The sequence below is a fragment of the Limulus polyphemus genome, unplaced genomic scaffold (genome assembly GCF_000517525.1).
Source record: "Limulus polyphemus unplaced genomic scaffold, Limulus_polyphemus-2.1.2 Scaffold212, whole genome shotgun sequence".
NCBI lineage: Eukaryota > Metazoa > Arthropoda > Merostomata > Xiphosura > Limulidae > Limulus > Limulus polyphemus.
Window position 1 is genome coordinate 512,702 of NW_013665822.1, and position 24,778 is coordinate 537,479.

The following is a 24,778-nucleotide window of genomic DNA, read 5'->3' on the forward strand; positions in this document are numbered from 1 at the left end:
CGTCTCTACTACTACGTACGTACGTGTGTGTGTGTGTGTGTGTGAGAGAGAGGAGGGAGGGGGGGGGATGGAGACAACTTCCACAGAGGACATACAGTTCTTCATATGCAGAAAGGCAGAGTCTTACATTACTGTATGATGTTTCTTCTCCTTCTTGATTGGGGGGATCATTCATCTGATTACTTGGTCCTTCCACCATTGCTAGACATTGCTGTGTATGCGAGGAAATTTGCTCATTAATTGAGAGAGAGGGTGTTACCATGCCTTGTCCTCCTTTTTTATTGGATCAGCATGCCTTCTCTTTCCATCACCTGGAGAATCCTTATTTGGACTCTCAGAGGTGAGATCCTCTTCTTCCTATTTGGGGCTCTAGACAAGACGCCACAGTTTGCCTCAATCAATCTCAGTTTTTCAGAATTTGTCTGCCATTTACAACAGTTTTTGCACTTTTTATCATCTTTGCAACTGTTGTCTGAGGATTATCACAGATCTCCTGAGAAATTATTGGATTGTCTTAGTCATTTATTGACTTCCACTTTGGTTAGGTTATTGGCTTCTGCTCTCTCCTTGGTATCTTGGTTGAATTGTTGTTGGGATCTTTTGGAAAGAGCTGCCTTGCTGGAGAGAGTTCACTTTCCTGCTTTGGCCCTTAGAGGTCTCAGAGAAGTTCCTTTTCTCAGACAGTCTGTGTTTTTGCTGGTATTCCCGATTCCATGGAATATCCAGTAGATGTAGCCTGTCTTAACTCATCCCTTTATTCCTTAGCTTGTAGACTGCCCCAAAGGTCTTCTACCAGATGGTTTCCTGCATCTCCTGTTCAAGTTTCCAGATCTCCGGCTTTGATGCCATGATCAATTTGAACACAAGGGTGATTCCAACCTTACCAGCAGGTATCGTCCTCTAGGGTGGAATGCAGACTACAGTATCGGTGACTACCTTATAGGGTCAGGTCCTGTAGGGTCTCAATCCAGAGAGTTTGTTTTAGTATGGGAGACCTTCACCACAGATCAGTGGGTCATTCAAGTTTTCAGAAGAGGATTGGTCATTCAGTTTATGTCTCCTCCTCCATTGTCTCTCATACCTTTGGCTTTCCACTCTATATGCTTTCTAATATAAGCTCTATAGTGGCCATGGTATGTGTTGACTCCTATCTCAAGAGTTTTTATTCCAGGCTGTTTATAGTACCAACAAAGACAGGTGATTGACGACAGTTCATTGACCTTTCTTGTCTCAATTGCTTCATCTAGCCTTCTCAGTTTATAATGGAGTTGGTTCTTTCCCTTCAGTGGCTCTTTTCACCCTGTCTCTGGATGGCAAAATTCACACATGCTGTTACATGGATGACTAGCCTCTTCTCAACTCTACCTGCCACTTGGCAGAACTTCACACTCAATCTCTGTTAACAGAAGCTGTGAGAGCTGAGCTTCTTATCAAAATGGAGAAGTTTGTTCTTACTCCCACACAGTACCTGCTCCATTTCAATTCCAGACTAAGTCGGGCCCGACCTTCTCCTTTATGTCTTTAGTCCATGGAATGGGTAGTTCTTTATATACAGTTGTCTCCTTCTCCACCAGTAAGTGCAGTTGTATTTCTTGGGAATCCTTGGAATCACTCATTCCTTTAGGTTGGGCTCACATTCAGACCCTTCAGTGGTCATTACGGGACCAGTGGAGCATTTGCATAGATGTGCTGGATTGTTCAGTGGTTCTGTTGGTTTCAGTCTTGGCTAGTGACCCTCTACTGCCCCCAAGTCTAGAGATACATCTTTTCACAGATTCTTCTCTCTAGGGCTGGGGTACTTGTATGGAGAATTTGGAATTCACAGGCCTTTGGACAGAAGAGGAAACTTCTTTTCATGTCAGTCTATTAGAAATTATAGCAGCTCAATGAGCTATGACTCAAGGTCTTGGATTGTTGCAAGGGAAGGTGGTAATGCTTCGCTCAGATAATTCCACAGTCATCTCGTACATTTCAAAGCAAGGGGGCACCTACTCCAGATCTCTCTACTTTCAAACATCAGATCGTTCTCCTTGCTTGTCATGTTCCAGATGGAATGAATTTAGTGGCCGACTAGTTCTCTCATCCCAACATAGCATTTCCCATGGAATGGATGCTTCATCCTCAAATTTTTCATTGGACCACATCTCAGAATACCTGGAATGCTCAGTTCCCATCCTTCTGGTTTCCTGTACCTCACCCTCTGGCTTTGGGTGTAGATGCTCTCAGCCAGGATTGGACAGGTCTTCATCTTTATGTGTTCCCTCTGATTCATCTGTTATACAAGGTTCATGCACTGGTTCTCTCCTTGTTCTGTCAAGTTCTTCTGGTGGCACCTCTTTGGCCGGGTCAGTCTTTGTTTCCACTCCTCTAGTATCTTCATGATTGTCAATATATTTCCCTCTTTCCCTGTATATCTCTCTTACATCAGCCTCAGTCAGACTTTTTTTTATCCAGCAATTGATGTTCTTCAACTTTATTTCTTGCTTTAATGTGGTCTATTGCACGACATCGGAGATTGACTTCTAGGGTGACGTCCTTATTAACATGGTCCAATCGGCATTATTCTTTGGAAGTTTGTCTACGGAAATTTTTACTTATGATCAATGGTCTTTCAGACATGGGTTTAACCCTTCTTGTCCCACTGTGCCACATGTTTAGTACCTTTGTCTATTGCCCTGAATAAGGCTGCTTTATTGGCTACTTTTTGGTTTTTTAAGATTGGAAAGTGATGAAATACTTCCATATTCTTCACTTACGCTAATAGTTTCATTAGCATCTATTCAGTGTTCTAGAGTGGTTTGGATGCTGCTGTAGTGGTGGCATGAATCAGAAGATGACAGAACAACTGGTATTATCTTTGGCCTGCTGCTTCTCTTGAATTTTCTTGGAACATGTTGGATAAACATATAATAAATGTTGTATCATGCAGTCAGTATGCTTAACATATTCTTCTGAATAAAATTTGCACTGTTTAACCATCTTAATTGTGGGTAAAAAATTACAAGACAAGTCCTTTTGATTTATTCATGACTAGATATAGAATCTGTTTGTTTGTTTGTTTGTTTGTTTTTTAGATCAAGAACAAATTGTTGGTACAAAATTTTTACTTCACTATTTACAAACTCATACAAATTACACTATGTTTTGATCTTTTGACCCCACTTTTGAACAAAATACAGTTTTTTCTTTAGAATAATATTTCAATGTAATGACCAATAGAAGTTTCTTTCTGAAACGTTTGAACCAATGACAGACTACTAAACACTTCTAGAATCTCATAATGTATAACTTCAACCAATAAAAATATTATACTTTCAGAGATCCTGCAGTTAAAATAATATTCTAATGTATCATTCAATAAGCATCAAACCTAGACAAATAGAAGGTAAGCTCTAGAACTTTCTCCACTGATGTGGAATAATAGAACTTTCAGAAGCAGCAAGAACAACATGCACTAGCTACCTGCATTGAAAAAAAAAGTATATATTCCTATATTCAATAAAACAAATCTCCAAAAACAAAAAACATATTTTAAATCCCATTTGGCCAAGTGGTAAGCCTGATGGATTATAATGCTAATAATTGAGGTTCAATACCCATTTAATATCTTAAAGTAGAAACCAAAATATCAGGGACAATATGTTATTTTTAATATCATTGCTGTTTCTAATCATCAAATTAATGTAAGCCATATTTATGCACATTATAAAGTAATAATACAGCATATTAGTATCATATTCAACCTACTACTGCTAGATTTCAGCTATGATAGAAAAATAGGTAGGCTAGAACCCACTTGTTTAGCTAAATGACTACTTCTGACACCTGCTAATATTTATTCTTATGTTCAGTTCAATATTTGTCAAAGGAACTACAGAAATATTTGTCAAAACTTCACATTGCTTAGATAATATGCAGTCATATAACAATATATATGTATATATATATAATTGACTTGTACGGTACTTCTGCCATTCTTTATATGTAACATCAGGTATATATGATATGCAGTTTCTTAAGTATTTTAAAATTGTAATGTCTTTAAGTACACAAATTTATTTTAAAAATATTACATTCTTTATATTGAAGAGCTTGGACCTACGGAATAACCAGATTAACCACGAGGGTTCTAAGCACATTGCCCTAGCTCTCCAGAGAAATGGAAATTTAGAAAAATTAGGTAAAATAAAATTTTATGTTACAACACTTGTAGTATAGTTTTCCTTTTCCAACAAATGTTAACTTAATATAAAATATATATATACAAACTATTAATAATCAGTTAAAGTATGATATGTATGTAATAATCTGAATATTTTTGTTAAATATGCTGAACTCCTGTGTTTTGTATTTTTTTTTCATACCTTACATAATATTTTGAATAGTAACAAGTTGGATGAGTGACTTTAAAATCTATTAGTATAAAAACCATAACCAGTGATGAATTGTAAGTTTATTATCTAAAAATAATGGTCATGATAATATTTAAATTAGTAATTAGAAGAGTTCTTTTGCTGGTAATTTTTTAAAATAAATAATGTCTTCCAGCTAAAGTTGAAATCTAAATATTTTAAATATTCCTCTTTTTTATATTGCTTAATTTAGACTTTCAGGAAATTATTATCTGCATACAAGTAATGGAACATAACATTTTTGATAAAGTTTAGTGAATAATTGTGAGAGGTATATCATTGTGTATGTTGTGTATTAGTGTAGTATATTAACCAAGATATATGTGTTCACAGCCACTTGTAGCATATAAAATCTAGTCTAGTTGTGAGCATAGACTTCTAACCCACAAAACATCTCTAACAGCAGCAAATATAGTTTTATTTCACTGTCAGTTCTTAGAATGTGGGATGTGTTACATGTATAAAGGTATATAATCTAAAAATAAATATATTACTGACTTTAATGGTAGAGTATTGGATATGACTGTAACCTTCTAAGTACACAAATGTTTATGCTGCTTTAGAATATGGAATAAATACACGATGTATAACCACTATCTTTACACAGTTCACTAAATTTTGTAACACCATAGGCAGGATTATAGGGAGCAAGGGGGTGTAGTTTTCCCCATTTTTTTTTGTTAAGTTTTGAAGTGTCAATAAAACATAACCCTAGTTGACTGCTTGTTTTACAATAGTTAACAGAGTTTATTATTAAATGGCTACACAAATTGCTTTGCATTCCACAATTGTATCTTCTCTGATGTAAACTAGTGCAAAGAGGATGTAATACTGTTTTACTTTTTTTCTTTTGGGCAGTAAAAATGTTATGTTTAAACCTGCCTGTAAATACATTGATATAGTACACTCATGACATTGACACTTTTTCTTTTCCCCAAACATTTTGGTTCCAAATCCCACCCATGTATAAGCACTGTGTCTTGTGTGTGAAATACACTAATATATAGATCATTCATCAATGTAACACAGAAAAAAAGGTACTTGATGCAATATCGTTTTCAAATAAACCATCAGTTGAAATCAAAATGTAGGATATCACCATAGCTTCATCAGTAGAATATGTAATACCGTATGTTAATACACCACTCTCCTTTACCAACAAAGCATTAATATTCATCAGTTGAACATAAAATGTAGGTTATTGCTATAGTGTTGTTACTTAAACCATTAACGTATTTCCACACTGGCCAACTAGGCCCAGGCCTAGGGCGTCAAAATTTTTGTGTCATCGTTCAGACTATGTCTGGTCCACAAAGCACGTGAGCGGTACTCCCATAGGGGCCTAGATGTGACAAAAACCTAAATACGTCTCTGACTAAAACATGGAATGGTGTGTTACTACAGCCATAATGGTAGAATATGTAAAACAGTATATTAGTATATTTTCTGTTACAAAGAAAACAATTATTGTTCATCAGTTAACTCTCTCACTACGAGGTCGGTTGATTGGACTGACCTCATGACCATTCTGTACCTGTTATAGTTTCCATATATTAGTCTGAGTGCAAAGTGATTTCCATGTTAAGATTAAAAATACTTTTCCTCATCTCAAAAGTCTCAAATTTTACTTGCATAATCACTAAAACCTCCTAAATAAATTTCAAACGTTTCTTTTCAGTAAAACTTTATATTTTATCTGTTATTTTCTCTACCCTAACTTTATACAAGGTCAGTCAAATCTAAGTTGCCCTTTTTCTTTCTAAAATGACTTTAAATTGTAATATGAAACAACATTTGTTTATCCTAAGTAGCTTTACACTCATAACAATATACTTCTATTTATACATAAATTTTATTTTTATTGCCCTTTGAACCCTCTCTAACCAATATTCATGCCATTATAAGTTGTAAATCACTGGACAAACATGAAACTCGTATTACGCTATCGAATTATATTATGTACAAGCTACTTGTAAACTGCTTGTGAGTGTATTATTATATTATTTAACCTAATATAACCTGAACTAACATAAAAAGTTTCCTATTTTTTACATTCTGGTTACTTTTATAATAATAAAGAATGCACATGAAAATCAAGAAAAAATTACTTACCTGGGTCTTCTTTTTTTTTTTTTTTTTGCTTTTGACTGTCAGTGACTCTTAACCCTACTTTTTTATACTAATGGCAGTACTGCATTAAATGATATTTTATTTGATTAAATAATGCACCAAAGAACACGGATATTCTAACCTGCAAAAAGCAGACAGTGTTCCATAACTATCACAATTTTTCTGGTTTTCTAACTATGCAACAAGAGCCATTAAAATTTTCATATAAGCTCATTGATGCATTTACTAGAGGAATCAAACTTGAACAGAAAGTGAAATTGATGATTCTTTTTACAGAAAACAACGTAATATATCATTTGGTAGATGAAGACCTTGGCTTTCTATCGGTTATAAAAATTTATATAGTACACAGAGAGAAATATTGGCAATTTCTGAAAGAGAGGATGTGACAGGTTAGCATGGCAAGAGAAGTTTGGTTGTCTATTTCATGGCTCTATAACCAAATAAGATAAAAGGCTATGAAAATTATGCACAGTCTGAGCAACGATGACATTATAATAAGTAATTGACGTTAAATTGCATTCTTCTTGGAAGGGTGGTAAATAAATTAGAGAAGAGGGGATGCCTATAGAGCAAATGTCACAATTCTCACACTAGGGAAAATTCTAAATTTTTTTAAATATTGCATTTTAAAAGTAAGAACTTAAAACTTATATACTAGGAAAATATGAATTATTAGCTATGTTTTTATGCTATATGTATTGATATATCATGAAAAGAAAGTAGTTTAAGTAAATTTTGAATGTAACTCACTAAAACCTCGTGATATGCACAGAAAAAGATGTCCTTGGAGAAAAGGTTAAACATAAAATGTAAAATATTTCTATAGTCTTATCACTAGAACATGACATACAGTGTGTTACTTCAGTCTTGTTACTAAAATATGTAATACAGTACACCAATACATTCTCCCTTAAAAACAAAAGTTATTTTTCATCAGTTGAACATAAAATGCAAAATACTGCTACAACCTCATTACTAAAACAAAGACTACTATATATTACTTCAACCTCCTTTCCAAATAAAACTGAATTCAAGAATGGATATTATGCCATTGTATTGACTGGAACAGGCTGTTGCAGCAATGTGCAAAATCTATGGAATAAGGTTTGCTTTTTTTCTTGACTAAATATGCAAGTTACCCTTCATCTCTCAAGAAAGTAAACAAAATGATTATCCTAGTATTGTATAAAGTGTGGAATCAAACTTTCTGATATGTACCACATTCAATATTATATAGGAGTAGTAAAATATTCTGTAGGTGGTGATTAAATTGATAACAAGATCATCTCATTATTCTTACATTTCTTAAACAAGATCTGAGGTGGAATAACTTGGGCCTTATGGGATGTCGAGCATTACAGGAGTGTGTGCAGTATAATAGATCTTTAACTGAACTGCAACTGGCAGGAATTGGTGTTCCTGCTGATATTGTAAAAACTATAGGTAAGTCTCATTTTGGATCTTGTGGAATTGATGTTTACTGTATTTTAATGTTAATAACAAGTAAGATTGTAGGTTCTAAAAAGGTAGTAGCTGTAATTTTTCTGTTACAAGTAATAGCTGAGACTGTTTTTCTCTTCATCTAAGACACGGTATAATTGAATCATTATAAAAAGCACGACAAGTCGTGTTTGTAAATATATATGTTACTCTTTAAAACAACATTTTAATGTTTGAACTAACACAAGTAACAAGAAGAGAGTTGACACTAGCATAGAAACAGTAGTTGTTTCTTTTCACATGTAAAATTAATCATTTGTCTAACATTTTGGATTGCATAGGGTTACTTCAGGCAGCTGCTTGCAGCACACATGCAAATCAGTTAATGAAAGTAAATAACACAAGTAAAATTATAAAATATTATGAGAAAAATACCTAGATTTCAATATTTGACTATTTGTTACCACATAAACAGTAAAAGTCTTGTTGCATAAGATTTTTCAAATTTCTAGGATTTTCCATGAAAAGCATTAATATTCTGAAAGATCTCATTAAAATTACATCATCATTAACTAAAGTCTGTCTATTAGGAATGTTAAGTGTTACTGAGTTTTCATTCCATTAGTTCTAGTGATATTAAATTGGTGAGTTTTTGTTTTCCTGGGAAAAATTATCATGAAGTTTTGTGATGTGATCATTAGTTAATCTATCTTATACCAGTGGAAATTCATGTGTTTTGAGCATACATTCAGAATTATATAAATTTACAGTCAATAGTAATTGAACTTATAAGAAACTAAAAAGCTATAACCATTACCATTACTTTTCTTATAAGTGTGTTTTTTGTGAAAAATGTATTATCAAAAAAATTATTATCATATAACTATACTGTACATATAGTTATGATAGTTATGTTTTTTATTCTACCATACAGTTTATCAATATATGACTGTGGAATATTGTTCCAAATGTCTTCAGTATGTCTGCAGACTTGCAATGCTAGACACCATTGTGTAGCTTTGTACTCAAATTCAAACAAATCAACCAAATGTCTTATATTACTCCTTGTAATTAAATCAGTTTATTGGTCACTTTTTGACCTTCTCAGTTTTGACATAAGACCATACAACCTCAAGAGTGTTCATATTGGGATTTTATGCAGGCCAAGCCATGGTTGTTAGTGTTCCTTTGGTCTATTTACCATCAAGATAGCATCCTACCACATCTTCTGTGTGCTTGGAATCATTTTCTTGCTGAAAGATGAACCTCTGCCCAAAGAGTTGTGTTCCTGAGGGAATGGTCTGATGGATCATAATCTACCTGTACTTGTCATTACTTAGGATGCCATCAATTTTGTGTAAATCGCTGGTACTGTTCACTGAGAGCTCCCACCAGACTTCACTACAGATATATGCTAACCATGATACTATTGTTCTCTCTGCCATCAAACAAATTGTCATTAACTGTCACCAAAAAATTCAAAGTTTGATAACATCTGTAGAGACCACAGTTTTCATGTTATGGTTCATTGCACATTTCAATCTTTTGGTCTAGTTTCCTCATCTCAGCTGCACATCCTCTGAAACTACTTTATAATAATGTGTATCTTCCTGTTTTTGAAGTAACATTCACACCTGTTTTCACAGTAAGCTTATTAGCATGATCTGTTCTTGACCCTTGTTTATCTCATAAAGGAGATTTCAGTATTCTACCTCAGCTATAAAGAACATATCCTGAAATACTAAATACAGATTATTGATATTTCAGTGTTCTACCTCAGGTATAAAGAACATATCTTGAAATATTGAATATAACTTTTGGAAATTTCAGTATCTACCTCAGTTATAAAGAACATATCCTGAAATACTAAATATAACTTTTGGAGATTTCAGTATTCTACCTCGGCTATAAAGAACATATCATGAAATACTAAATACAGCTTTTTGAGATTTCAGTATTCTACCTCAGCTATAAAGAACATATCCTGAAATAATAAATATAACTTTTGGAGATTTCAGTATTCTATTGCCATTTTCATCTACCATCTTCAGAGTTTTGCAAACAACTCCTATATAAACATGAAGTCATGTTGTAATTTTTTTCGTAGGGTATCCTTGACTAACAAGACTTTTGATTTCTACATGTTTATCATATGGTATTTTAGTATTGGGAGCTCTGACTGAATTCAAACTACTACTGTTAGGCATACTATGACAATCTGCATTTTGAAAAGTTTTATACAGTTTATACTGCTTTGACACTTTTCACAACAAATTTTCAAATGATAAAGAGGTGGCGTTCCTGTAGTATTTGCCTTTTATACCTTTTTTCCTCACAGTTTCCATAATTAGTACCAAATGTGTATGTATATGCATAAAAAAAGAAATACATTGACTTTTTTCTTTCTATCTCTCTCTCAGTATACAGAATAGTTTTTGATCTGAATACAGCTACAGATAGGTTTAAAATGTAGTTTTGTCAAATTGCAACATATTAGAAAAATACAAGATTTACAATTACCATATTATGGTTATTTTTTGTAATTGTAAAATAAGTGCTTGGTTAATCTATTTATTTTTAGTTATACAGTTAACTCTCTCACTATGGGCTTAGTCCCATGGACTGACCTCTTAACCATTTTGTGCTTGTTATAGTTTCATGTTATAACTTTTAACACAGTAAGCATATCTTCAAGAAATTTTAAAAATTATCAGTAAACATTACAAGGCTTTTGTACACAAAATATCATTTTTTATTAAGATTTTTAAGTAATGATTTCCCCGTGCATTTTTCTTTTCAAATGTTGACTATCCAGCATGCAAAATAATTTTAATTTTAAGGTTGAAAATACTTTTATGCATCAGATAATTATTCAAATTTCACATCCAAAATCATTATAACCTCCAGCTAATTATCCAACATTTTTTAAAACAAACTTTATATTTTATCTGTTATTTTCACTATTGTATCTCTATATGAGTTTGGTCAATTTAACCAACCTTGTAATCACCAACAAAAATTAGCAAATAGATATAAATTATGCTTTTTTTCATTCTAGAATGACTACAAATTATAACATGAAAACACAAATGTTAAGTCTAAATGTATTAAATCTCATAACATTATACATCTATATATATTTATTATTTTTATTTTATTTTACTGACTAACATTGCAGAAGTTGCAATGACGTGGCACATGTGCACTCATGTTACCATATCTAAGAACATAAAACTGGCCTTTACAAAGTGACCTTTATTGGCTGTGTTCTAGTGGACCAGTATTTTGTAAAATACAGTTACACTTCAGTTATAATACATTATATAAGTATGTACATTATTCTTATTTACAAATAAGTTCTTAAATTTCAGTTATTTTTCTTAAAATGTAGAACAATAAATAAAGAAGTATAGAAAACAATTATCTCTTCTAGTTATAAACTTTTGTACTCATTTGCTGCTTGCTGTAATTTGCTAAGCCTTATCAAATTTCACATGTGGAGGATGTAAAACAAAATATTTTTTTTTAAGTTCTATATCTATATATGCATTTGGAAATAACAAAAAATTATAAATTACTATATCAGTACTACAGAATTCCTCTATAATTTATTAAGCTTAGTAACTAAGCTATATTTGGGTCTAAAACAATATGATTTTTCAAATTCACTAATGTATTACCTTACCACTTGGAATTTACCATGAAAGGAAAGGGTTTCCCATGTAAATACTTCTCAGAGGCTGAGAAGACTATTAGGGGGACATTCTGAGCTTTCGATTAGTTATACACACATCATTGGGCAAAGTAGGTCTACATAAGCAAGTATCTTCTAAAATGGAAGAGATGGGCTAAGCACCTTGGTCGATTCACTTAATATATTAATATCTCAGAAAACAGAAAATATGGGAGATTCTTATCTTATATTCTAGTTTGTCAATATTGGTAAATTGAGTTTCTAATTTGTAAGAAACTATAGACTTTGTATTTGGACATCACAAACATCTAATTTGAACTAATTCTGCATTCAACATACCACGTGACACACAAAAATCGATATTTAGGATATTTATTTTTATATTTACTTTTAAATTAAGAAATTAACTAATGTATAATACTAAAACTTGAATTACAGTATACAAATTGATACCAAACTTATTGACATACATTTATAAAATAATAGTTCAACAAAATTTTGAATGTGAGTCTATAAATGCAGTGACATGGCCTTTTATCCATGACCATAGGAAGACCCATAGAGATAGAGTTAACTAAGTTTTTGTTGATAACTGTGAGCTGATTGCTATACATATACTTATTTCACTGTAATCTGGTTAGAAATGTAATGCTAAGTGCAGAAGTAATAAGATATATCAATTATAAAGAACACTTTGAAAAATGATTTTAGAAAGATTTTCAGTTTGAAATAATATTCTTATTTCTAACTTGTGACAATAGATTCTTTTAAACTATTTGAAAATGATATTTGTCTAAGATTCATGTACATATGACAAAGAAATAGGTGAGCTTAGTTTTCTTTATATTCTTTATTAATCTTGCTATGCTTTTTGACTTTGAACGGGAAAATTTTTTCTAGTGGTATAATGCACCAATTCATTGTAAGAACGAAATATCTATTTTTCTGTATTGTTCTCTAATAATAAGATCTTATGGGAATTTGCATTTTTTTTTACAAACTATTTTGTTTGAACAGTTGACCAAATTTTTTATCTTCATAGATAAAATTAATGTCTTGGTTAAGGCTGATTCCTTTCTTGATATTTGTGTTATATTTTCTTCTGTGGAAAAGTTGTGTTTTGGATAAATCATATCTATTTCTTAATCAAATTGTAATTTATTATGACTGCTTATCACCAACACTACATAGTACATTATTTAACAAAACTAAATTTTTTTCTTGATAAAAGAAACAACCATTTTCAGTAATGCAGAGAGACAACTTGCCACAACAGAATGGTTTGAACGTACACAGAGACTTACTGAAGAAATTAGACAGCTTGAGCACAACAAAAATTTAGAGGTTGGTTTTTTACAATTGTAGGACGATAGAATATTTCTGATCGTTTTTAGAAAAGTCAATAGTTTATTAAATATATTTGACTTGAAAAATTAAAAACAATATGTTAAGTCAAACACTTTGTTAAGAAGTACAAAAAATGTGTTGTTAATATTATGTTTAATCTTCTTAAGTGACCTTGTTGATTTATTATAGTTTGGCTGAAATAATATATGAATGTCAAATTATTTCAACAGAAATAGCTAAAAAATTGTTTCAATATCAGATTTCACACAAGTTACTTAAACACTCGAGTTGGACTAGATTGAGGAATCAGCTTAAGTATTGTGACATTTCTGCTTCTGAGCCAATCAGATTTTATATATATATATACATTTAGTGATTATCATAAGTTACAAATATATTTCAAGTGTTGTGGCAAGAGTTCTGCTTCTGAGCCAATCTGATGATGCATATAATGATTGGAAGTTAGAAACATATTTCAAGTATTGTGACGAAATTCATGCTTCTGAACCAGTCTCATTGTATACAGTGATGGTAACAAGTTAGAATCATACTTCTTTCACTTTTATATAATGGACATATCAGAGTATTTGAACATAGGCAGTAACTTTGCCAAGCATAATACTTTAGCCTAACTAATATCTGTATATTGCCTTGCATGTTATTCATAATCTTTATATATAATCCAAATTGTCTAAATCTGTAATCCAAAATTGTTTTTCTATTATCATAGAAGTAATCAAAATTCAATTTTAAGAATATTCTAAACATCTCAAAGTAAAAAAAAAACTATAAAGTCTTCCTTCATTTGTTGTTTTATTCAGAATGAAAGATCCCTGAGTTGATATAATATTTCAGATTTAGCATCATGCAAAAATAATTCTCTTTTTTGACATATTTAAGTTTCATTTATGATTAACAATTAGCAGACTAAATTTAAGTTGTTTTCAAGTGTTTGGTTCTATTCACATCCTCCATATAACGTACAAAACTTACCCAAAGCAAAAGTAGTGTGCTATAAAAGTGACTTATTATCTGTAGGTAACACATTTAATGGACAGACTTGAACAGGTGGATGAAGAAATGAACAACACTCAAAAGTAAGTGAATGTACATACACGTATTAAACTTTTCTGAATAAATAATATTAGCTAAATTTCTAAGTAATATAAATTCCTGATAGCTAGTGATAATTTAAAAACCATTAAAATGTAATAGAGTGATTAGGTATTTGAACGGACATTATTTATTTTTTGTCATCAGTGATTTGAACTAGTGTAGTAATAACCTGAAAACAGATAACAAACAGGACAGTAATTATCATTCTGAGAGAAAAGTTATGTTTTATGGTGATGAGAGGGCCACCTACCATGATTTGTAGAATTTTCATATGCTATAAAATGTATAAAATTAGAAACTGGGGATGTGGAATAATTCAAACACAAAAATTTCCTGTGTTATACACAGCATTACTACTTAAACATTATGTGAACTGTATAATAATACATATAAAAAAAAAATAAATGGTTAATAGGTGAATGTATTTTAGATTTATGAGTTATATTTTTCTTTGTTCTTTATGTAAGACCTATCTGGAGTCTGTTAATCTAAATGATAAAACATTTTATGTTTTCAGGGGATTTAAAATGTTTTTAGATTCAGAAAGACAGTGAGAAATTTAGTTAAGAAGAGTAATAAAATTAATCTTCTTTTGGTCTGTTGTAAGGAACCCCCTAAGTTGAGTATATAGATAAGGAACTTATAAGGTGGTGACCTAGAGATTGAATCAAATACCCAGCAGTTCTCAATGAAAAAAAAAAAATGCCTTTTGAACTTATTTTTATGATTATTTTGATGAAATGTAATAGAGGAACTTGGGTAGACCTCTCAAAGATTAAAGTTTAGATGGATAAGGAATAGGATGAACAATCAGTTTGGTAATCATTCAAGTTTTATCACTTTTTTGCTATGAATAAGAGCTCAGTTGAACAAGGAGGTAGGTAGCAAAATACATGATGTCAACACCAAATGAGAGTAACATTTAATGCAGCACATAGTATGAGTACTTTTGCATCAGATGAATGGTTTATGTGCTTTGGCTCAAAATAGTGGAAGAAGATAGCCCACACCCCCCATTTATAGCATTACTAGGAAGACTATCATTGCTGGGTACCTTTACTAGTCTATTATATTTCTGTAATTATTCATTTACTCCCACTTTCATACATTACACACATTTCTCATTCATTCTTTTAACAAAAATAGTAATAAAAAAGGTTCAAAAGACAGTGATTATTTCTATGAAATCTGGATAGAAACATATAAGCTGGTTACTGGTGAGATAGTGATATTTCTGGTGTTACTACCTGGTCAGGACCATACCTTGGGAACCAGTGAGAGAGAGCCTGGTAACTGTGAACAATGGCCAAAAAGTTTCTTTTTATCTACTCAAATCCTGGGGAACTTAGATTAGTTTTAGATTCAGATTTTGACATCAGTAACATTGTTTAAAGTTTCTTTTTTATCTACTCAAGTCCTGGGGAGCTTAGATTAGTTTTAGAATCAGATTTTGACATCAATAACATTGTTTAAATTTTCTTTTTATCTACTCAAGTCCTGGGGAACTTAGATTACTTTTAGACTCAGATTTTGACATCAGTAACATTGTTTAAAGTTTCTTTTTATCTACTCAAGTCTTGCAGAACTTAGATTAGTTTTAGACTCAGATTTTGACATCAGTAACATTGTTTAAAGTTTCTTTTTATCTACTCAAGTCCTAGGAACTTGATTACTTTTAGACTCAGATTTTGACATCAGTAACATTGTTTAAAGTTTCTTTTTATCTACTCAAGTCCTGGGGAACTTAGATTAGTTTTAGATTCAGATTTTGACATCAGTAACATTGTTTAAAGTTTATTTTTATCTACTCAAGTCTTGCAGAACTTAGATTAGTTTTAGACTCAGATTTTGACATCAGTAACATTGTTTAAAGTTTCTTTTTATCTACTCAAGTCTTGCAGAACTTAGATTAGTTTTAGACTCAGATTCTGACATCAGTAACATTGTTTAGGATTTGGACTAGAAGTTCACTAGTAATACTTTTAACCTGAACCTTATAAATGACTCAGTAAGAGTGTGACAAAACATTATTGCTTCCTTAACTACAAGTATTTTAATTTTATTTGACAATGCAATTTCTAAAATGTTACCATTCAGTTGGCTCCACTGTGCATTTTATGATTTTATTGGTTGATATTTAGTGAGTGCATAAGATTAGTGTAGATTTGTGCATTGACTACATTTTGCATGTTGTAAATTTACATCACAAAAGAAAAGATTTAAACACTTTAAAATTTAAAAAAAATTGAATCTTAACACTTTAGTATAAACAATAGATTTAAGAAATTAGTCAATACCATCTTTATACAGCATTGTTGTTTGATGCTTATCACATCTCATAATGATAAACAACATACTGAACATTAAAGAAGTTTATGCAAAATAGGAAAAATTACCTTAAACTGAGAAAAATTGCACAAATGGCCCTGTATGGCATTTGATACACATGAAAAAGATAAAGATGTGGCAGTAGACAAGTTCATTTCTGTAAATATACCGTGTGATTGTTTCACATGGGAGAAATAACTACCATAATAAGTATTTATTTTTTGACCATCACTTACAGGCAAAATTCCCATTGTATTGAACCTTGTACTTTTTCACCCTTGAATATCAGGTTGTTGTTTAATTATGGAAGGAGGTATATGTCCTCAGCTGCCAACTACAAAACTTTGCAAAAGCAGAAACTATAATACTGACCAGATTTTAAATTTTATTTGTATGTTGCTACACATTTATAAATCTAACAGCTTGTAATAATTCATAATTCACCAATATGCTCTTTGCTAAAACTGACACCATTCTCTTCAGAATTGACAATTAATGTCTCAGAAGACACAATTTTTTAGGTAATTTCACATGATACTGAATTATATTTAACTCATCTTATAGTTAAGCCTTATACATGACAATAGCATGGTGCCATGTCAGTTAAAGCAAAAGTGTTCAGAGTTCTTAGTTTATAGATACAACACATTTTTGTGAGTGAGTAACTAAATTAAACCTTAATACACCGTTTGCTTTCAAATTAATATTTAAGTTACACTAAACTAAACTTTTACTTGAAATACTGATATATTTAAACATATGACCCAAATTGTTAACACTAAATACAGTGGAGTCTCACTATAACACTGTAGTCAGGGTCCATATTATGGACCCCAATATAAGTGATGTGCATTATAGCTATTTTCTGTGATATCACCACATAATGTGGGTCCATGACGTCTTTATTCACATCCCATTAAACTCACAACTTGCCAGAAACCATGAATAAATGACACAAAGAACAAGGCAACCTATTCAGATTTAAATACAAATTAAAGTTCATTAAGAAAATTTAAAAATAATAAGAGTATAAAATTTGTACATGCACATGAATTTTTTCAAGTATTGTTACACATCATAAGCAACATGAAGATGGTGGTATTCACAACAATTTTAGAGCAGCATCAAAGAATTGGATCAGTAATATTAAGAATAAATATAAATACTTTTGAAAAAATTCCTACTGCAAAAACACAGATAATCTGGAGATTAACACGAATTGTTGCAAGTTGATTTATGTATTAACGAGCACGGAAGAAGAAGTTGTCATGATTGCGAGATTCAACTTTGGCTATTTGTAAGAGGTTTAAAAGGTGGATAATCATTACAGGTGTTGAGATTTCATAATATTCAGCCCATTTTAGTGCTGGTTATGACAGATTTCATTGGTTAATTTGCTTAATTAATCAGATGGGGAAATTTAATTTGTCAGTTAAAAATTTTTGTAACTGAGTGGATACTCAAAAATCTCGATTAAACACTCAATTCACATTGGTTAATTAACTTGTGTCTAGGTCTGGTATTTTGGAGTTCATGAGAAGTCTGCATTATAGTGAGGCTCTATTGTAACAACTTTCTAATAAATTGGTGAGTTACTGATACTTCCAGCCATTCTAATTGGAAGTTATCATGTACTTTAAAAAAAAAAATCAAAATCCTTCCTAATCAGAAATACAAGCCAGATTCTTTGTCTACTTAGCACTAAAAAAATGAAGAGATGTATTGAATATTAGAGCATTAGAGGATAAAAAAAAATTCTTATTGTAATAGAGATGACAGTTTTGAATGTTACATGTATTGCACACCAGTCTTCCAGTTTGAACCATTGCCACTTTCATTTCTGAAATCTACAAAAAAAAACAAAAAACGTGCAAATCTTTTATTTTAATAATAGATTTTGTAAGTTCTTGTTTATTTTGATTACATACATTTCTTTAAAATAATTTATGTGTATTTATGTATTTTGGAATGTTTTATCTTTGGTATATAGTTAGTTTGTACTGATGGTAGTTTGATACTCCAGTTTTCTTTTTTAACTTAAGTATTTTGATTGAGATATCTAAATCTGTTTTTGTTAATGTATTTTGCATAGACATAGTTTAATCAAAATAAAACACCTTCAGGAAGCCTTGGATGAGAGAACAAATGCCTTCAGAAACCTTGCAGCTAAGTAAGTTATGACAGCAGTTAAAGTGATTTGTGAAATTCATTGCTATTTATATATATATATGTAATAGATATATTTTTGTATTATGTAGATTGAAAATCTATTTTCTTGGATCATATAATACAGTGGATCACTTCTAAAAAACATTTACTTCTATAACTATAACAAAAAATTTTATTTAAAAAAATTCATTTGCAAAAGGTGATTGTAAGATAAGGTTGAGACAAAAGAATATACATAGAATTTATAAGACAGAGTATGCAATTGAAATCTTAATATAAAAGAATTTGAAATCTTTATTTGAGCAAATCTAATATGTTAAAGCAAAATATTCAGTCTATGTTAACAAGGCTACTGATATTACATACATGAATTTAACATTTACTTTGCAAATATTGAATTAGTATAAGTTCCTTGACATGTAAACTTCACAAAATATGCCATTTTGACCTGATTTATAGAGTGGAAACTCTTCAAGCAACACTGAGCTTGGCTGAACAGAAAAACAAAGACTTATCTGAAATTCTGTCTCAGGCACAACAAGACAACAGTGATTTAAGAAAACAGCATTACAACCTGTTATCCCAAGAAAGGAAGGTAGAACAGATGGGTTGGAAATTAGTTTTTTTTTAAATTTTATTAACAGTTCTCGACTCAGAATGTGAAAATGTCACTAGTGTTTTAAATCTGTGCAGGTTCAAATTAATCAAATACACAAGTTAATTTAGAGAAGAGACACTGTATTTTTAGTGGATATAGATATTAAGAACAAAGAAAACAAGTAATTGATAATTATCAGAAGTTTATGATGACATCAATGATTAATAAGTGTAAGGTGTGAAAACAACTCTAAATCCAGACTTTAGTACCTTTACACCAGACTGCTTTTTTGATGTTTGTTCTATACATGGTAGGTCCAGTAAAAGCTTATTTAGACTTTCATAATCAAAGGTGTCTTTAGTGGATTTATACACATGAATATAACTTTTATGTAAGGAAAGATTGCCATTTATTAATTGTTGAGACCAGTGGGCATATCAAAGTTTAAGTAAAAATATTAACTCTATTTATACAGTTTTTACTCAAAAATTATGTTGAATTGATATTTCGTCACTTTATAACATTTATTGTAATTTGCAAATAAAAATGAAAAACAATTCAGATCTGATTCCTGAACAGCAGCAAGAAAGGTTTATGGTCTTGAGATGTTATGTTCATTACTAACAAGCACTTTATTAAGAAATATCTTTATTGCCATTATACAAGTTTCAGTGAAAATGTTTGTTAATGTATTTTTGGGAACAGACCTTAATATCCTTAAATTTTCACCTAAATAGCCCTAAATGTATCCATAAAATCATATTTTTGTGGCTGTAAAGCTTGTTAATATATAAAATGTTTTTATAATATCCAATTTAAAGTTATATTTGACTATGGTAGAAGATGTTTTGTTGTAAAATCATTTAATTTTTTTGTAAGTTTAATGCATTTATGTTTAATACTCATACTAACTTTTGTTATATAAAGAAAGAGCAGTTGATATAACTTGCATGATATATGAATTTGCTAAATTTAGAATTTGATGGTCAGATGTACTATTAAAGGTGACTAACAAAAGGAAATATTTATGTAACATGACATAAGCATATATGATGTAATTATAAAAAAAAATTTTTCCAGAGTTTTATCAGTTTAAGAGGCTTTATAAAAAACAGTACTAACATTGTTTCTTATTGTTAAAAAGTTAACATTTACACTTGAAAAATTATGTTTTATATTTGAAGGACAGAGCTAACAGTGAAGCTCAACTAATAGAAGATCTCAGTAGCTTAAAAGAAAAAAAGTTACAATTAGAACAAGAGGTAAAAGAATTATTTAAGAAACATGTTGTTTCCTCTTTTTCTTTACAGTGAATTAACGTAATGTGCTTTTAGAATCAATACTTTGTGTTTTACGTATTAAAGTAAGGATTTAACCACCATTTATGCATTTTTTATCAGTCTGTTGTTTTCAGAATTTATAGTTGAATAGGATTAGATATTCTTTTACATGTGATGTATAGTTTAACTGTATAAAGTAAAGCATCATAGGAAATAACTTGCTGGCCAGCAGCTCAGTATATTGAACATTCTTCAGTCGTACTTAAAATATACCATTGTACATGTTCACCGATTTGTGTTATGGAGAATATGTTTGTATTGCTTTTTCCCCAATTTTTATACCTGTATATGTAACCAAAATTTTAACTCTTCTCTGGACATATGTGCAGGTCATATAGAAATTTACCCCTTTTCTTAAGTTAGGTACATACAACTCAGTCAAAAATTTTAGTCCCATTTATAAACCAGCCATCACTCAGAAAAAGCTTTGCTTGTTCCTTCTTTCTTCCTAATTTGTATTTTTGGCACAAGATTTTATGAACGTTCCAAACTTATTTTATACCATATAAACTGCTTAGTAAGTACCATCATACAGTCTGTTTGGTTATCAATAAACAAGGTTGCTACTATAAGAGTGATGGTCAAATCTTGCTATTCAGTCAGATAAGAGTTGGTAGTGGGTGCTGTTGATTAACTACCTTCCCTCTAATGTATTGGTTCAAAGTTAGATAGGCTGTGTTTAGCATTATGTGAAAATTTTGAAGCAAACAAACATATTAATATGCTACATGGTAAGTCAGAAAAGCTGTACAGTTATTTTAAAATAATATGTTTTTGTTTTTACAAATGATTTACAAACTTTGTATAGAGAATAGCACTTCACTGGTTTATCTGTATAATTCATACTTACATTTATGTATCTCAAGTAATAGTATTACAACAGTTTAAAAACGTGTTTCTCATTTTTGGATATTTAATCAAAGCACTTTATAAAAGAAGTATAATATTTTAACAAAAATCATGATATTAATATTCAGTGTGTATTTTAACTTTCTCTTTCTGCATTGAACATTTTCTAATTATGTGAGCAAGTGTTTCTAAAAGGTAAATAAAACAACTTCTGAGATGGATGTATATTCCATTCATAACATCAAGGTAACTAAAATTCATCAGAGAGAGAAAACCCTAGAAGAAAGAGTTCAAGAACTGGAAATAAAAGTAAAAAATTATGAAAAAAGGATAAGAGAAATGGAAGAAAGTCACCAAGGTAAGATTTTAAACTGTTAGTGGCAACATACAACCACTGTATGTAATATAGATAAAGAAAATGGAAGAAAGTCATCAAGGTAAGGATTTAAACTGTTAGTGGCAACATACAACCACTGTATGTAATATAGATAAAGAAAATGGAAGAAAGTCATCAAGGTAAGGATTTAAACTGTTAGTGGCAACATACAACCACTGTATGTAATATAGATAAAGAAAATGGAAGAAAGTCATCAAGGTAAGGATTTAAACTGTTAGTGGCAACATACAACCACTGTATGGAATATAGATAAGAAGAATGAAAGTCATTGAAGTAAGATTTTAAACTGTTATTGGCAACATGAACCACTGTATGTAATATAGGTGAGGAAAGTGGAAGAAAGTCATCAAAGTAAGAATTTAAACTGTTAGTGGCAACATAAAACCACTGTATGGAATATAGATAAGAAGAATGAAAGAAAGTCATTGAAGTAAGATTTTAAACTGTTATTGGCAACATACGGCTACTCTACGGAATATAGGTGCACTTCCAGTTAATTAAAATCTGCCTTATAACTAGTAGGATTACCTTATTCAAGATAACTAGTTGTTAATTGATGCTGTGCATAGAAATATGCCAAGCATGGGCAGATTGAACAGACAGCCAAAATGGGCACTGTCCTGGGCCCTTGGTTCATGGGGTTCCAAAACATGATTGATCATGCAAAATGTCTTTCAGCTATCTAGCTAACTAGTGACTTTTTATTCTATTTCCATTCCCCTTTCATTTAAATTGAATACTATATAATAAGATTGAAAATTTTAGGGAAACAAAACCAGCTCAGATACTACCTACAACTAAGTAGTTTACATTTTGCTGTTTCAGCATCAAAAAGAACACAAAATACTCAACTTGAAAACTCAGCACAATAGAAGGTGAGGAGGTGCTTGTTAATATCTTCTTTTTTTTTTTTTCTAGAAATAGTTATCTTCCAAAACATAAATACCTACATTGAAACTAATAGCTATTTCTACATCTTCATCTTTGCCATCTAACGTTGTGTTCACTTGCTCCAGTGTTTATATACCCCACTCGACTGCTCTCGCCAATACCTAATTTGTAAAACTTTATGTCGACCCTCACACACCCTCTATGCAGGTACTATATATAAGCACTGTATGCAGACAGTGAAATCACTTTTTCTCCACAAAGCACGAGCATTCATACTAACGTTTTGTGATTCACATTTTTCTTAGTTTTTGTTTTCTAATAATCGTGAATTCTTTGTTGTGTTATCCAGAGATATATTTTGTTGAATTTGTCTTTTCCTACAAATATATTACAATAAAAATGGATATGAACACCCATGTAACAGTTTCAAGCATGGTGGCTACTCAGCCTTTGTCTATCCCTCCTTTGTTATCTAGTGGTGGTCAGCAGTCAGGTATGCTTGATTTGAATATTCAGTATATTCTGAGGAGAATTTAGATTCCCTGTTTCCTGCTCTTTCCTTCACTAGAGCTTCCTCTCCTGAGGATTTATATGATCAGCCACCTTCTGCCCCTTTTTTCTGCAGTTAGTTACATGTATTTGTGAAGTTTTGGAGATGCAATTGCTTTTGAGTCTACTGCTGCTTTGTTTTCCGATCATTCTCAAGGGGATTACTTAGTTTTTTCCTCTTTCTTCTGATATTGCTGTGCATGCAGAGAGGTTTGCAACACAATTACATGAGGGTGTCACTATGCCTCCCCCCTCATTTCTCTGAACAACATGCCCTGGCGTATCATTATCAGGATGATATATATTTGGACACTCAAAGGTTGTATCTGTTTATGGATCTGTGGGGTCCCAAGTACAAACCTGTTATCTCTCTTAACAGGTCACAATTTTTGAGGATTTGTTTGACTCTTACTACTATTTCAAGATACTTTTCTTCCCTTCAACTTTTGTCTGAAGCATATCACCGATTGCCTCAACAATTTGATGATGAACCGGGCCCTTTACTGGTCACTACTATGACACGTCTGTCCTCTTCAGACTTACCTTGGTTTCATGGTTGATCTGTTGCTGGGAATTGTTGAGTCGTAATGCATTTTTGGAGGGTATTCACTTACCTGCATCTGCCCTTCGAGATTTACAGGAAGTGCCTTTTGTTCGGCCTTATTTCTTTGCTGGAATTCCAGAATCTTTAGAAGCCAGAGTTGATATGGCACGTTTGAAGTTTTCTTTATCGTCTTTGGCTGCTCGATTATATTCTACTTCCAATGGTACTTCTGTAGGTTCATCCCTTTGTGTCTCAAGGCCCCCTCCTTCCACTCCTCATTGCATTGGTTCTCTTAATCATTTCCATCTTTATTCTGAAGAGATATTTTGTGAGCTGGTATGTGGAATTCTCCCGACACATTCATATCTCATTACCTTCATGATCTGGCAATTTTCTCTTCAAAGAGACTTCGTCTTTTCCCTGTGGCTATGTAGATTTCCTCTACTAGATTTTAACAGGGTGATGAGTAACATGTTATCTGACTTACAGTTATTGTTATTTTCTCTTCTAGGGTCCCTATTGATTTCTTTTGGATCTCACTCAGTGGCGAGTGTTGCCCAATTGGGTATGTTTGTATTTAAATTCTGTACTAGCAACCTTTATATCGGTTCCTCTGTCGATTTACCTTCGGAGTGTTGAGTTTTCTCCATTCTCGGAGAAGAGGGCAAAGTTGGAGACCCTCTTACGTGGGTCCCTGGAAGTTTTTTCCAGATGTTGATAGGAGCAGGACTAACCTATGTGGGAGCCTACTCATAAAACCAGTCCAGATTTTACGCTTAGCTATCTGGTGGCAGGGGTGGTGGTGCTTGGACCCTCTTATGAACACTTTCAGGTCTTATGTTGTTCATGTAGGGGGTCTACTATCTCCACATAAATCCTAACGCGATGCGGTCTCATCTTTGGTCGTTGGTGGGACAGTGTTCCACATCATACTCTCCAAAACTCGAGTAAACTGTTCAAACCATTTATAT

At 31.7% G+C, this 24,778-nt stretch overlaps 1 protein-coding gene across 1 annotated transcript in view; it reads left to right on the forward strand.

Annotated features, from left to right (window-relative positions):
* LOC106478443 (leucine-rich repeat-containing protein 45-like) overlaps positions 1–24,778 on the forward strand; it is a 72,155-nt gene that overhangs the window by 26,648 nt on the left and 20,729 nt on the right. The window contains exons 7-14 of the mRNA XM_022382040.1: positions 4,090–4,180; positions 7,860–7,988; positions 12,911–13,023; positions 14,065–14,123; positions 18,563–18,640; positions 19,099–19,234; positions 20,422–20,499; positions 21,673–21,784. Coding sequence (XP_022237748.1) covers positions 4,090–4,180; positions 7,860–7,988; positions 12,911–13,023; positions 14,065–14,123; positions 18,563–18,640; positions 19,099–19,234; positions 20,422–20,499; positions 21,673–21,784 — 796 coding nt within the window. The remainder of the gene's footprint in view (positions 1–4,089; positions 4,181–7,859; positions 7,989–12,910; positions 13,024–14,064; positions 14,124–18,562; positions 18,641–19,098; positions 19,235–20,421; positions 20,500–21,672; positions 21,785–24,778) is intronic.